Source organism: Bubalus kerabau, chromosome 18, assembly GCF_029407905.1.
Source record: "Bubalus kerabau isolate K-KA32 ecotype Philippines breed swamp buffalo chromosome 18, PCC_UOA_SB_1v2, whole genome shotgun sequence".
Classification (NCBI taxonomy): Eukaryota; Metazoa; Chordata; class Mammalia; order Artiodactyla; family Bovidae; genus Bubalus; species Bubalus kerabau.
Genome location: NC_073641.1, coordinates 5,924,301 through 5,938,158, shown reverse-complemented (window position 1 = coordinate 5,938,158; position 13,858 = coordinate 5,924,301). Strand labels below are relative to the sequence as shown.

The following is a 13,858-nucleotide window of genomic DNA, read 5'->3' as shown; positions in this document are numbered from 1 at the left end:
TCTGAAAACTCATGAAGATGTCACTTGTATATAAGCTCTTTGAATGTTCATGAGTAGCTAGGACAACACTCATTTGTCAGTCAGTATAAATTTAATATAGCAGACTTCTATTTCTCACAAGGCACTTTGTTTTCATGTATGTATAGGGTTTCGTTTGTTTATTGGACATTCGTTTTAATCTGATTGTCAAATGAATACAAGGACTGAAACCTTTGCCTCCATTTGGACGGTTTGTGTGAGCTACATTCCCATCCTGTGTCAAAGGGTATGAACATTTTTAAGTCTCTTGATCTGCAATCCAAATTGCTTTGCAAAAAGACTGAACCAATTTACACTCCCACCAGCAGTGTATGAAAATATATTTAAATGCAAATTCCAAGCTGCATAGAGCCACTTTCCTAGGTATTTTACTTGAAAATTTCTCTTTAATGCTAAGCAAAAGCTGACCCAGGACGTTAAAAAAAGAAATCTGATTATAAAAATGGAGCAGATAGTTAAAACAGCTCTTAGGCAGAAGTAAGCTTTAGAAAGACCCAAGCCAGGTGATAAAACATTTTAAGGCATCCTGGCAAAAAGCACAATTCTAAAGGGACCATTAACAATTTGGCTTCAGACTGGAAGAGCAACGGCCAAGAATGTCGGGCGTGGTCAGTGTACCAAATTCTAGTTTAGAAAAAGCGGGGTATTTTACTTATTTATATTTCAATTTGTTCTAAGGACGATTTAGGACCCTTAAAGGCAGGATCTTGAGAAGTAGCATTGTGTCTGAATAATCGAGAAGGAAACAAACCCACGCCCCCCTGAACTACGGTCCAAGCTTATCTCTCGCAGCCCCGGATGCCTTGCCTCTGTAATCTCAGTCCAGTTTGCAACCACAAAGACAGCCTCTACGTCTAGTAATGGGGCACAGAGATTGCAGGGGGGCAGGGGGATGGGGCAGGCAAGGAGAAGCTGGGACTTGGGATAGCAACCCACTGGACTCTACACGAATCCAAAAGGTGCTGGGACTTCAATCTTCAGCCAGGAGCACCCCTCCGCCGGGTAAGTGGGACCCCGCCCGCGAGCCTTCCATCACTACTTCGCCGTGCGCAACCCCCGCCCGCCCCCGACCCTCTTCTACCAGAAGGAGGGGACGCCCGAGGAGTTAGAAACTCTATTTCTCCCCTTTCCACTTTCCCTATTCACTTTTACTCCGTCTGTCCTGCTCTCTCCCCCTCCATCGCTTTCTCGGCTCATTCCCGTCTTTCCCTCTCCCTCCTCCTCTCCCGCTTTCTCGGCCTCTTCCCGGGGACGGAACCCCCAGGCGCCTCCTTCCTTCGGGTTTGGTTTGGGGGCCCCCTCCCTTCTCGCCCGCCTCGCATCCCCTCGGCGCCTCCCCGCCTCCTGCCCCGCCTCTCCGCCCGCGGCCCCGCCCGCAGCCAATCAGCGCGCGGCCTCCCACGGCCCCGCCCCCCCGGCCTTTCCGGGAGGGCCCCGCTGAGCCCAGGCCTGGATGCGGAGGGCGGCGCCGTGGGGCGGGGGCCGATGGGGTCTGGCGGACGCGGGGCTCCGGCGCGGGGCTCGCCTGCACGCGGGAGCGCGGGGCTGTGAAGGCGTGAGGTGGGCGCCGCGGCCCGCCCGGGATGGGCCAACCCCAGCCTGGCGGGGCCGAGCCGGAGGCGAGGGCGGCGCGCGGGCCAGGCCTGCTGGGCGGGCGGCCCGGGGACTGAGGTAGAAGTGGGCGCGGAGGAAGGGGACGAGCCAAGGCGGTGGGTGGAGCGGAGAGGGGGGCGGAGGCTGGGCCGCGGCGGGCGAGCGGAGCGGAGCGCTGGTTCGGAGCTCGGCGGCGGCGGCGGCGCCTGAGGAAGCGGAGGCGGCGGCGGGCCCGGACGAGCGCCCGGAGGTGGCGGACGAGGCGCCGGGGGCCCCCATGGGCGGGTGTGTGGGCGCCCAGCACGACTCCTCGGGCAGCCTCAACGAGAACTCGGAGGGCACCGGAGGTAGGTGAGCGCCAGGGGGCAGCCTCGGCCCCCCATTGTTCCCGGCCGGGCCTGGCCACCTGTCCCGGCCCCTGCGGGCCTCGCGGCCGGGGCCCCCGCGCCCCTTTGTCATCCCCTCTTCCACGTCACTCCCCGCGCTTCGCTTCCGGCCGGCCGCCGGGTCGCCCCCTTTTTTCCCTGACCCCCCAGCCCCCCGCCCCAGAAAAGCACTCCGCGCTCCGGGAAGGTAGCCCACGGCCTCTCGACCCCACCGCCTCGGCTGGGGAAACTCGGACCAGAAACTGCCTCTGGCTCCCTCGCTCCCTCTCCAGCCCGTTTAATTATTCAGGAACAGGATGGCGGCGCTGGGGTTGCAGGAAAGCGAACTGATGGGGGGGGGGGGGAGGTGGGGAGGGGAGCCTAATGTATTCCCTCCGACGGGCCCCGCCACATCTCTCCGAACCCGGCCTTGTTCAGCAGAGTTGGCTGGTCTCCGCTTTCCTGAGTTTCAGATGACAGCTGCCCTGGTTGGTTCCAATTTGGCCATTTAAACCTGCAAGTTTCTGGAACTCGGCTGGGGAAGTCTCAAGTGGCCACAAGCATTATTTTAACGAGGGGTGGGTAAATGGTCTGCCGGAGTAAAACGTGGCTTCTTGCTCCAGCCTGGGGTTATTGGGCCAGTGCACTGTTGGGGTGGGCTAGTCAAATTCCTATCCATCTTACGTAAAGGAAAATATGTAGGATAAAAGTACAAATGCTGTTACCCCAGTAGAATCCGTAGTTTAAAAGTTTCTGTGACACGGAACGCACTTGTACTTTATTGTAAATATGTTTGCTGAGGAGAGGTATTTTAATTCAATCAGTGTTGTAGTATAGGAGAAGAGTAATCCAGTTAATTCTGCTTTTAGTTATATGACCTCTTGCTGGGCCCATTCTATACCTTGTGTAGAGGACAGAATGTTTTAGTTAAAGAAAAAACAGCTTTTAGGAATAGCAAAGGTGACAGTGTTGGTTTTGTTCCAACCTTATGTTAGATGTCACAGAAATGTGGGGTGTAAGTTCCTAAACTAAATCGTTGGGGTGGGTGGGTTTACAACTTTTTTCTTAACGTGCTAGCATTTGGGCCAGTTGCTTGCCTCATTAAACTCCATGTACACCTAACTTTTGACTTATAAATGTCCTGATTACATGATGTTTAGCCATGCTACTTCATTAAAATGTATGGTCATCCTGTATGACTAAATCCTGGGCAAATTGAGAGCTCAGCAAAGCGTCTTGAAAAAAAACTGTCCACGGAAAGCGGTACTTTGTAGTGCATTTCAAGTCATAGCATAATTACTCAGTGGCACGTTAACAATGAGATTTGCAGTAAAAACAAAGCAGGAAGATAAAAGGGGGCGTGATTTAAAATAACCTTGGGTTAAGATCAAACTGAGGGTCAAAATCCTGTGGGTGAGGTGATCATTAATGGTACCGAACTATACAGGTAGTATTACTTTTTGGTAAGTATAGATAGTGTGCTTGTTATACGTAGTTTAAGTTTTTTCACACTCGTTTTAACATTCTGATTCAACATTTTTCTGTTGTTGGTAGTGCACTTGAACTAATTTATGGTTTTAAGGCCTTTTGGTGGTGTGACTTGTAAGCAGCCAGACGTTATTAGCACGGGCTTTTAAAAGCAAGAAGTATTAGCTTTTGGTAGTTTATTATTATCAGTGGTACCTAGTTAGATAGTTATAGTGTCAGCTTCTTTGAGAACTGAGTTCTCTGAGTTTTAAGCTATGCTTTACCTTTTCAGAGTAAAGTTTAGAAAAATTGTTGTGAAACCTTCGTTTTATTTCTGGAGAGAAGGCGTGACCCTGATGTAACTGGGGTGAAGTAGTGAGCTGTGTGGGATAAAAGGATTATTTCTAGAATTTAATTTGTGGAGGCCTTCATTCTCCATTATTGTCATAAATGTTAAAGAGTTAATTGTGATTTAAAGGAATTAGCCCAGGTGAGTGTTTCAGGTTAACTTGTTAAATAGTTACTAGCTTATTATAGTAGAATTTTGCTTGGGAGGGAAAGACGTTTTCCTAAGGGTGTTGGCACAGATCCTTCACTTTTCGGATATACAGTAGTGGTTTTAATCTGGACATATTGGGCTATGAAAAAATTTTTTTCAGCATGGAGTAAAACACAGTTTCCCAATGTTTTTCTTGACAGATTTAAGATTTTCATGACAGATTTAATTACATCCACAGTGTTGTGCAAACATCATCATTTTAGGATGGCTTCACTTTCTGAATATCAGCAGACTTAGTAAAATGACTTAAAAAACTTTTTTGGCCATTTGAGGTACTGTACTTTCCCTTTCCCTCTGAATCTTAAGTCTCTTAAGTATGCAAATAAATGTGTATATTGATAATAACTTCCATTCTAGGTGCAGTACTTTGTTTTGGAATCAGTTGCTGTATCTTCTGGTATACCTTGCCTAGAATTCAATTTTTGAGTTTCAGCTTTTTTGACCATTTTTTAAATGCCTAATTTTAATCAAGAAAGTTATATTATAGAACTTATGCAAGATTATTTAACAATGCTCTCCAAGCTTCCACACTCCTAGAATTTCCAGCTGTTTTGACATTTTCAGACAGCATATTTTGTATAGTTCTCCACCTTATGATGACACTGTGATGCTGAGGTTGGCAGTTAGGTCCTCTAGACAAGACTGTGGCCTGTGGCATTTACTAAGTAATTAAATCTCTGATGAGTTTTAAAAATAAGAAATATATGAATAAAAAAACAATAAAATGAAATTCATTGAAGACAGCCGATTCCCTTTTCATATTTCGATCCTTTAGTGAAAGTAGTGATGTGTCAGTGGAAAGTAGGTTCTCACCTTTGGGTAAGTCATTTATTCTGTACCTTCAGTGATATCCCGAGAGTACTGACCAAGGTGGTCACCAGTTTCTAGGTTTACAGGAGGAGAACTCTGAATACTGAACATTGACTTGTTTGGGTTTTTTTTTTGGGCTGCTGCATTCAGCATATGGGATTTTAGTTCCCCAACTAGGGATCCAACCCACCCATGCCCCTGCAGTGGAAGTGCAAATTCTTAACTACTGGACAGCCAGGGAAATCTCAAACATTGACTTCTTTATTTCAGAGTGTCTTGAGAATATCGTGGAGTTCTTTTGGATATCCATTTATAGCAGTCTTAACACCTACTTGATGAGAACAATGCTTTTTGAGTAATAACAGCTACCATTTAATCCAGTATTTATTGTGTAACAGGTATTGTGATTATGTTCTCACTTAGTCTTCAACAACTCTGGGAGGTGGATAGTATCTATTTTATAGATGGATTGATGCTGGGAGAAATTAAATAACTTGCTTAACATGGCAGAGTCAGAGCTTAAACTGGGGCTAAAATAAAGAATGCTGACTTTTTTTCCTTTTCCTCTAGTTTAATTTTTTTTTTTATTTTAGTAAAATACATATAAAACTTGTTATTTTAACCACTTTTAAGTGTATACTTCAATGGCATTAATTATATCCACAGCATGCGATACATCACTATGTATTTACAGAGTTTTTCATCACTCCAAACAGACTCTGGATCCGTTAAGCAATATCTTTGCTCCCCTCTCCTCCTAACCCCTAGTAACCTCTGATCTATGATTTGTCTCTGAATTTGCCTATTCTAGATATCTCATATAAGTAGGATCATCCAATATTTATTGTTTTGTTGGTAGTATATTTTACTTAACAGGTCTTACAGGTTTATCCTGTTGTACCAAGTATCAGTAATCCTTTTTATAGCTATTGTGTGTACATGCCATATTTTGATTATCCCTTCATCCGTTGAAGGACGTTTGGATTGTCTCCACTTTTTGGCTATTGGGAATAATGCAGCTATGAACTTTAGTGTACAGAGAGTAAATCCCAGTTTTCAGTGCTTTGGGATATATACCTAGGAGAACGTAGGAATTGAGAGATCATGTTAATTCTATGTTTACTTCTTAGAGGTAAATTTTCCCACAGTGATTGCACCATTTTACATTTCTTCTAGCAGCATACAAGGGTTTAGTTTCTTCACATTTTCACCAATGCTTGTTATTTCCCATTTTAAAAATTATAGCTTTTATAGCAGGTGTAAAGTGACAGACATCTTATGGTTTCGGCTTGCATTTTGTAATAGTGATGTTAATGTGCTCATTTGGCATTTGAATATCTTCTTTTAATAGAAATATCTAAGTCCTTTGCCTTTTTGTTCTTAATTGAGTTTGGGCTTTGTTTTTGCTACTGAGTTGTAGGAGTATATTAATCTTTATTCTGTATATTAAACCCTTATCAAGATACATTCCAAAGAATTGCACGGAGAGATAAGAAGACCTTCTGAAGTGATCACTGCAAAGAAATAGAGGAAAATAGTAGAATGGGAAAGATTAGAGATCTCTTCAAGAAAATTAGAGAAATCATGCAAATTAGAAATCATAGAAAATTAGAGAAATTCATGCAAAGATGGACACAATAAAGGACATACAGTATAAACGTAATAGAAACAGAAGATGTTAAAAAGAGGTGGCAAGAATACACAGTAGAACTATACCAAAAGATCTTCATGACCTAGGTAACCACGATGGTGTGATCACTCACCTAGAGCCAGACATCCTGGAATGAGAAGTCAAGTGGGCCTTAGGAAGCATCACTACTAACAAAGCTAGTAGAGGTGGTGGAATTCCAGCTGAGCTATTTCAAATCCTAAAAGATGATGCTGTGAAAGTGCTGCACTCAATATGCCAGCAGATTTGGGTAACTCAGCAGTGGCCACAGGACTGGAAGAGGTGAGTTTTCATTCCAATCCCAAAGAAGGGGAATGCCAAAGAATGTGCAAACTACTGCACAATTTCACATGCTAGCAAAGTAATGCTCAAAATTCTCCAAGTTAGGCTTCAGCAGTGCATGAACCGAGAACTTCTGGATGTTCAAACTGGATTTAGAAAAGGCAGAGGAACCAGAGATCAAGTTGCCAACATCCATGCCAACGTTGGATCATAGAAAAAGCAAGAGAATTCCAGAAAAACATCTGCTTCATTGACTATGCCAAAGCCTTTGACTGTGTGGATCACAACAAACTGGAACATTCTTTAAGAGATGGGATTACTAGACCACCTTACCTTCCTCCTGAGAAACCTGTATGCAGGTCAAGAAGCAACAGTTAGAATCAGACATGGAACAATGGACTGGTTCCAGTTTGGGACAGGAGTACGTCAAGACTATATATTGTCACCCTGCTTATTTAACTTATATGCAGAGTACATCATGCGAAATCCCAGGCTGGATGAAGAACAAGCAGGAATCAAGATTGCCAGGAGAAATATCAATAACCTCAGTTATGCAGATGACACCACCCTTATGGCAGAAAGTGAAGAGGAACTAAAGAGCCTCTTGATGAAAGTGAAAGAGGAGAGTGAAAAAGTTGGCTTAAAGCTCAACATTCAGAAAACGAAGATCATGGCATCTGGTCCCATCGCTTCATGGCAGATAGATGGGGAAACAATAGAAACAGTGACTTTATTTTTTTGGGCTCCAAAATCACTGCAGATGGTGACTGCAGCCATGAAATTAAAAGACGCTTGCTCCTTGGAAGAAAAGCTATGACCAACCTAGACAGCATATTAAAAAGCAGAGCCATTACTTTACCAGCAAAGGTCTGTCTAGTCAAAGCTATGGTTTTTCCAGTGGTCATTTATGGATGTGAGAGTTGGACCATAAAGAAGGTGGACACCAAAGAATTGATGCTTTTGAACTGTGGTGTTGGAGAAGATTCTTGAGAGTCCCTTGGACTGCAAAGAGATCCAACTAGTCAATCCTAAAGGAAATCAGTCCTGAATATTCATTGAAAGGACTGATGCTGAAGCTGAAACTTGAATACTTTGGCCACCTGATGCGAAGAGCCAACTCACTAGAAAAGGCCTTGATAATGGGAAAGATTGAAGGCAGGAGGAGAAGGGGATGACAGAAGATGTGATGGTTGGATGGCATCACCGTCTCAAAGGACATGAGTTTGAGCAAGCTCCAGGAGTTGGTGAAGAACAGGGAAGCCTGGCGTGCTGTGGTCCATGGGGTCACAAAGAGTTGGACATGACTGAGCGGCTGAACAACAACAATAAGATACATGACTTGGAGATATTTTCTCTCATTCTATAGGTTGTCTTTTCATGCTCTTGATGGTGTCTTTTGATTCACAAAAGTTTAATGAAGTTCAGTGTATCTATTTGTACCTTTGTTGCCTGTGCTTACAGTTTCAGTTTTAAATTTATTTTTAGTCGCTGATGGATAAAGAATAAATATATAACCAATAATTTACAAATCTGATAACTAACATTTGTTTTAACTATGAATAGAAAGCTGTTTTAAGCTTATTTCCTTTGTCAGATCTGATGAAAGGGTTGATATGCAGTGAAATTGTTTTTAAAATTTGACAGGTGATCCATAAAGCCATTTCAGTTTCTTAATCAAGAGATGAGTATTGTCTTTTCTGGGGAAGCATTTTACAATCAACAACCATTGAGTACCCACGGTATGCCCAACTTTGTATTGGTTGCTGTTGTTCCAAAAAAAGGAATCATTATCCTATTTCTTGAGTATGTCAGAATGCTTTTTTAGGAAAGCATAATAAAATGTGCATGTATCAGGCAACTAAAAAGCACTATTTAAACAGATAAAAAACACCACTGAATAAATTGTGCAAGTGCTGAGAGAGCACGGAACACGAAATGACCTCTGCTGCTAGGAGGTGTGGTTCTCAGCCAGCAGCGCTGTCGTCAGGTGGGAGGCGCCACATTAGAAATGCAGACTCCCGGGCCCTGGCCACAAACTGCTGAGTCAGAATCTGCATTTTAATAGTGTTCTCCAACAGTTCCCATGCACGTTCAAGTTCAAGAAGCATTGGTAAAGGATTGCTTACAGTGGGAAGAGACAAGAGAGGAATACATTAGGGGGAAAAAATAGCAAGAGTTGGTTTTTTGGATGTGGGGATATGGAAAATAATCCCATATTTGTGAACCTGGGTAAACCAAGAATACTGAAGTGGCATGTCAGATTTTGGGGAATAAGAAAGAGCTGTCTGGAGAAAGCAACCTTTCAGTATGTTAAAGTTTAATTGACAGAAGAATTTTTAAGTTGAGACGTCATTTTGAAGTTTAGATATGGAACTCCTACATGTTCAGGATTATGAATGTGGATTTTGGAGTCAGCTGGCTAAATTGGCTGAAGGTGTAAAAGTGAATGAAGACTATGTTGCTGCTGCTGCTGCTAAGTCGCATCAGTCATGTCCGACTCTGTGCGACCCCATAGACGGCAGCCCACCAGGCTCCCCTGTCCTTGGGATTCTCCAGGCAAGAACACTGGAGTGGGTTGCCATTTCCTTCTCCAATGCATGAAAGTGAAAAGTGCAAGTGAAGTCGCTCAGTCGTGTCCCGACTCTTAGTGATGCCATGGACTGCAGCCCACCAGGCTCCTCCATTCACGGGATTTTCCAGGCAAGAGTACTGGAGTGGGGTGCCATTGCCTTCTCCGGAATGAAGGCTATCAGTTCAGTTCAGTCGCTCAGTCGTGTCCGACTTTTTGCGACCCCATGAATCGCAGCCCGCCAGGCCTCCCTGTTCATCACCAACTCCCAGAGTTCACTCAAACTTGTGTCCATCGAGTCTGTAGTGCCATCCAGCCATCTCATCCTCTGTTGTCCCCTTCTCCTCTTGCCCCCAATCCCTCCCAGCATCAGAGTCTTTTCCAATGATTCAACTCTTTGCATGAGGTGGCCAAAGTATTGGAGTTTCAGCTTTAGCATCAGTCCTTCCAATGAACACCCAGGACTGATCTCCTTTAGAATGGACTGGTTGGATCTCCTTGCAAGTTAAGTGAAAAGAGGAGGAAAGTACTAAAAATTGAGTCATAAAATTTTCACAAAGTAGAGAAATGAGAAATCACTTCTCAGGACCTGACTGTAGTGAGTACTTAGTATACTGAATTTTGTTGAGTTACTGGGAAACAGGTCTGTCTGTGAAACTGATAGATCTAATTGCATTTGAGCTTTTCATTCTAGTGTGGTTGTGGAAATTCTAGTCGTAGTTTGGTACTCATATCCTAATATAAGACAGACTTCTTGGGCGTCCAACTCCAGAATATACCAACAGCCCCTTTGAGATTGGCGTACTTCAGGACAGACACACATTCTCTACAAGACATCAGTTACTTTCTTCAAGAATATCACGGAAATCTATTCTTTCTATATTTCCAGTGTTTCATGTATTACTTACACTTGTCATCTCACTAGGTTGTTCATTGAATTTTCTTTTGCTGCTTCTCTTAGGGCTGTGCCTATGGTTAAAAAAAAAAAAAAAAAAAGAAGCAGCAGCAAATCAAACATGACTGGGACTAAAGATTAAGTCTCCTCGTTTTCTCCCTAGTGTGACAGTAGAAGTAAAAATCTTTCATGTTTTTCCGGGTTGGTGAGCTCTGGGGCTTCACGAGAGGATGCATAAAATTTCATACCAATTGGAGAGAGACATACTGTGAAATAGGAGGCATTTACTTGATGTAAAGCAGAAGGGGGCTGATTTTGCTAGGAGGAATGGAGTTGTGTGGAAAGAACCAAAAGGAAAATATACAGCAAGAAAATGTAGGTTGGAAATACAGTGGTACTTTGTGTAGCTACATAGGTTCAGTAGGTATGAGAACTGAAATTAGATGGGAAGCGACAGTTGGAAAATACCGCCATATGGGGCTAGCTGAATCTTCTTTGGCAAGAGAATTAAGCACTCCAGTTTACATTAAAAACTGATGTGGTATGTGGTAGCCCCTGCCTCATTTGCTTCCTCCCATTGGGCTTGTCCCACTTGTTTTCAATTTTCTACTAAGTAGAGGGTTGAAGTTTTTTCCCAGATGAGATTCTCTGGGAACTTATGTTGGAAAGACATTTTAAACAAAGAGTCTTATTATGGCTATTAAATGAGCTATCCTTTTCATCTCTGATTTTATATTTAGGAATCAGTGGCTAGAGTTACATAGTATGAACAGATTTAAGCCATTAGAAATATAGGAATTGTTATTCCTTTGATTTTTGATAACCCTAGTCTATGACACCTGTCTTTCTTAGGGAGAAATTTTAATCAGTGGATTTTTAAATTAATTTTCTTACTATAAATGCAAAGCTTTGGCAGCACCTTGCTAGTAGTACTATATCCAGGTGAGTCTTCCAGTGAGAATAATTATTGAGTGTTAATAACAGTAGTAAGGAACTTTTGCTTTTATGTAATGAGTTAGTTATCTCATGATTTTTGACTGAAACACAATCTTCTCGTTCCAAGAAAGCATTAGGTTGGTTTTGTTAAGCAACATGATCATATTAATTGGGCATGATGATCAGTTTGCTGATTTAGTGATTCTCTCATTTTTCCTTACTGCAGACCACCTGAATGGTTTATCTTCATTTGGTGGACCACTGCACCTGATTCTTCCCGCCGCCCCTCACCATCCCTACCCAGCTTTCTGCTTCTGCTTATTGGGCAGTACTAGGCTACCAGCAAGTTCCTCATGATTCACTGGTAGTTCAAGAACCATAGGTTGAGACTTTACTAACGCGTATGTACTTAAATATGCATGTGGTTGGCCAAGAACAGTCAAGCATGTATTCCATTTTGCATCAGCTCCTTTGACTTGCAGCTAGCAAGAATCAAATTTGGTTTGGAATATACTCCATATATTTACCCGAGAGGTTAAATATTGCTGAGTATACATTGGATATTGTAATGCCATACTTTTGCATGTTTGCAGTAAAACTTGTAGAAGTTTCCATTATAGCTCAGTTTTTAGAAATGAAATTTCTATTGGAGTTATCTGAGAACAAGAAATATTTACATGTGGGGGATAATTTTATGTAAATTTTACTTGAACGTGAAGTGTTAATGATACATTTGCTCACAACTTTAAAAAATAATGAATTAATGACTCTTGGGCCTTTCTGATTAAATTTTAACATTACAAGAAACCCTTCAGATAGCTTTTGCATTTATTGACTTGTAGGTATAAGCAAGGTCAGATTGCTTCTTTGCATTTGTTCAGATAGTTTCCATGCTTGTGGTCTGTGTGACAAAAGTATCACAGGGAAAGAGTAACTGGAAATTAGATCTAATTCTAACAGAATATGTATGATTCTTTACTTCCTAGGCTATAGTAGATCCAAAGTCCAAGCTTTTCCTGCTTTTCTGCTGTCTTAACTTCCAACGTTGGGATAATCTTTCATCAGTGAATAAGTATGAGCCTTTTCTTTTCCACCCAGGACTAATCCTGCCATCCTGAACATCGTAGCACTGTTCTTCAGTGCTTATTCTCCTCCCTCCTCCTTTCCCTCAACTTTATTGAGGACTAATTGACAACTGTTTATTGACAGATATAGTATACAATGTCATGATATAATATACATATACATTGTGAAACAGTTACCAGAATCAAAATGATTAACACATTCTTGTTGTGAGAATCTTTAAGATCTCCTCTCAGCAACTTTCAAGTATAAAGTACTGTATTATTAACAGTAACCATACTGACCATTAGATCTTTATAACTTGTGCTTCTTAAAACTGCAAGATTGTACTAAATAAATAATACTAAATTATTGTACTAAATAAATAAATAAATGGTACTAAATCCACTTCCCTTCTCCCTTTTCCCCAAAAATCTGTCCTGGTTATTTTTGTACATTTACTTATCTCCTCAGAGCATAAGCCACGTTGGACCTGGGGACAGCGACCTCAGTTTTCTTATAGTACTTTAGGTTCAGTTAACATTGTGTGAAGCACATCTTTGACTTTATAACAGTTTTAGGGAGAAAATGATAACTGTCTTAATAGTAGGCTCACTTAATTCTAGAGCAAGAACCTAGTTAAATAAGACCATGTCATGTAATAAAAAGATTTAGGAGTCAGAATTCTTTAGTTCTGGTTCCACTTCTGCTCTTTGTATCTGCTACCTTTAAATGAGCATGTTAATGAAATCAGTAGGCTCCAGCATTTTAAACAGTTGAATCTTCTTTTTAGGTATATCTTACATTGAACAGTAACATCAGTCTCAGCGTTTGATTTCTTTTTATTTTGATTGTATATAGTCTCTAAAAAATAAGAATAAATGATTTAGAGTCTCATAAAGTTCTGTAGAAGATTTTTTTAAAGTTTGACTTGCTAACGCTATCAGCAGCTGTGCTCAGAACTCAGACGATAACATGTCACACAGTATTAGAGTTTCTGTTTTGCTTTCACTGAGCCTTCTTCAGTTAACTTTATGATGAGAGCATATACGGAACAGATGAGATTGCTGTGACATTAGGAAGCCTAGACATCCATGTACTGGATTAGCGTGTTCCCTCAGTCAGTTCAGCTCAGCTCCCTCAGTTCCCTCATCACCTCAGTCGCGTCCGACTCTTTGCAACCCCATGGACTGCCAGGCCGCCTCCTCTATCACAATCTCCCGGAGCTTGCTCAAACTCATGTCCCTCGAGTTGGTGATGCCATCCAGCCATCTCATCCTCTGTCGTCATCTTCTCCTGCCTTCAGTCTTTCCCAGCATCAGGGACTTTTCTAAAGAGTCAGCCATTCACATCAGGTGGCCAAAGTATTGGAGCTTTAGCATTAGTCCTTCCAATGAATATTCGGGATTGATTTCCTTTAGGATTGACTGGTTTGATCTCCTTTCTGTCTAAGAGACTCTCAAGAGTCTTCTCCAACACCACAGTTCAAAAGCTGTGTTACATGAGTGAACATGGATGTGCATGTATTAATAAAAGGCACATTCAGAGCTGTGGTTTTCCCAATCAGTGACACAGTTAGAAAAATTTCCTTAAGTTCATATATGCATAGAGT

At 42.2% G+C, this 13,858-nt stretch overlaps 1 protein-coding gene across 1 annotated transcript in view; it reads left to right on the top strand.

Annotated features, from left to right (window-relative positions):
- The first annotated feature begins 1,692 nt into the window (after positions 1-1,692).
- The window catches only part of UBTD2 (ubiquitin domain containing 2), a 64,667-nt gene continuing 52,501 nt past the window's right edge, over positions 1,693-13,858 (top strand). The window contains exon 1 of the mRNA XM_055554446.1: positions 1,693-1,979. Coding sequence (XP_055410421.1) covers positions 1,910-1,979 — 70 coding nt within the window. The 5' untranslated portion in view covers positions 1,693-1,909. The remainder of the gene's footprint in view (positions 1,980-13,858) is intronic.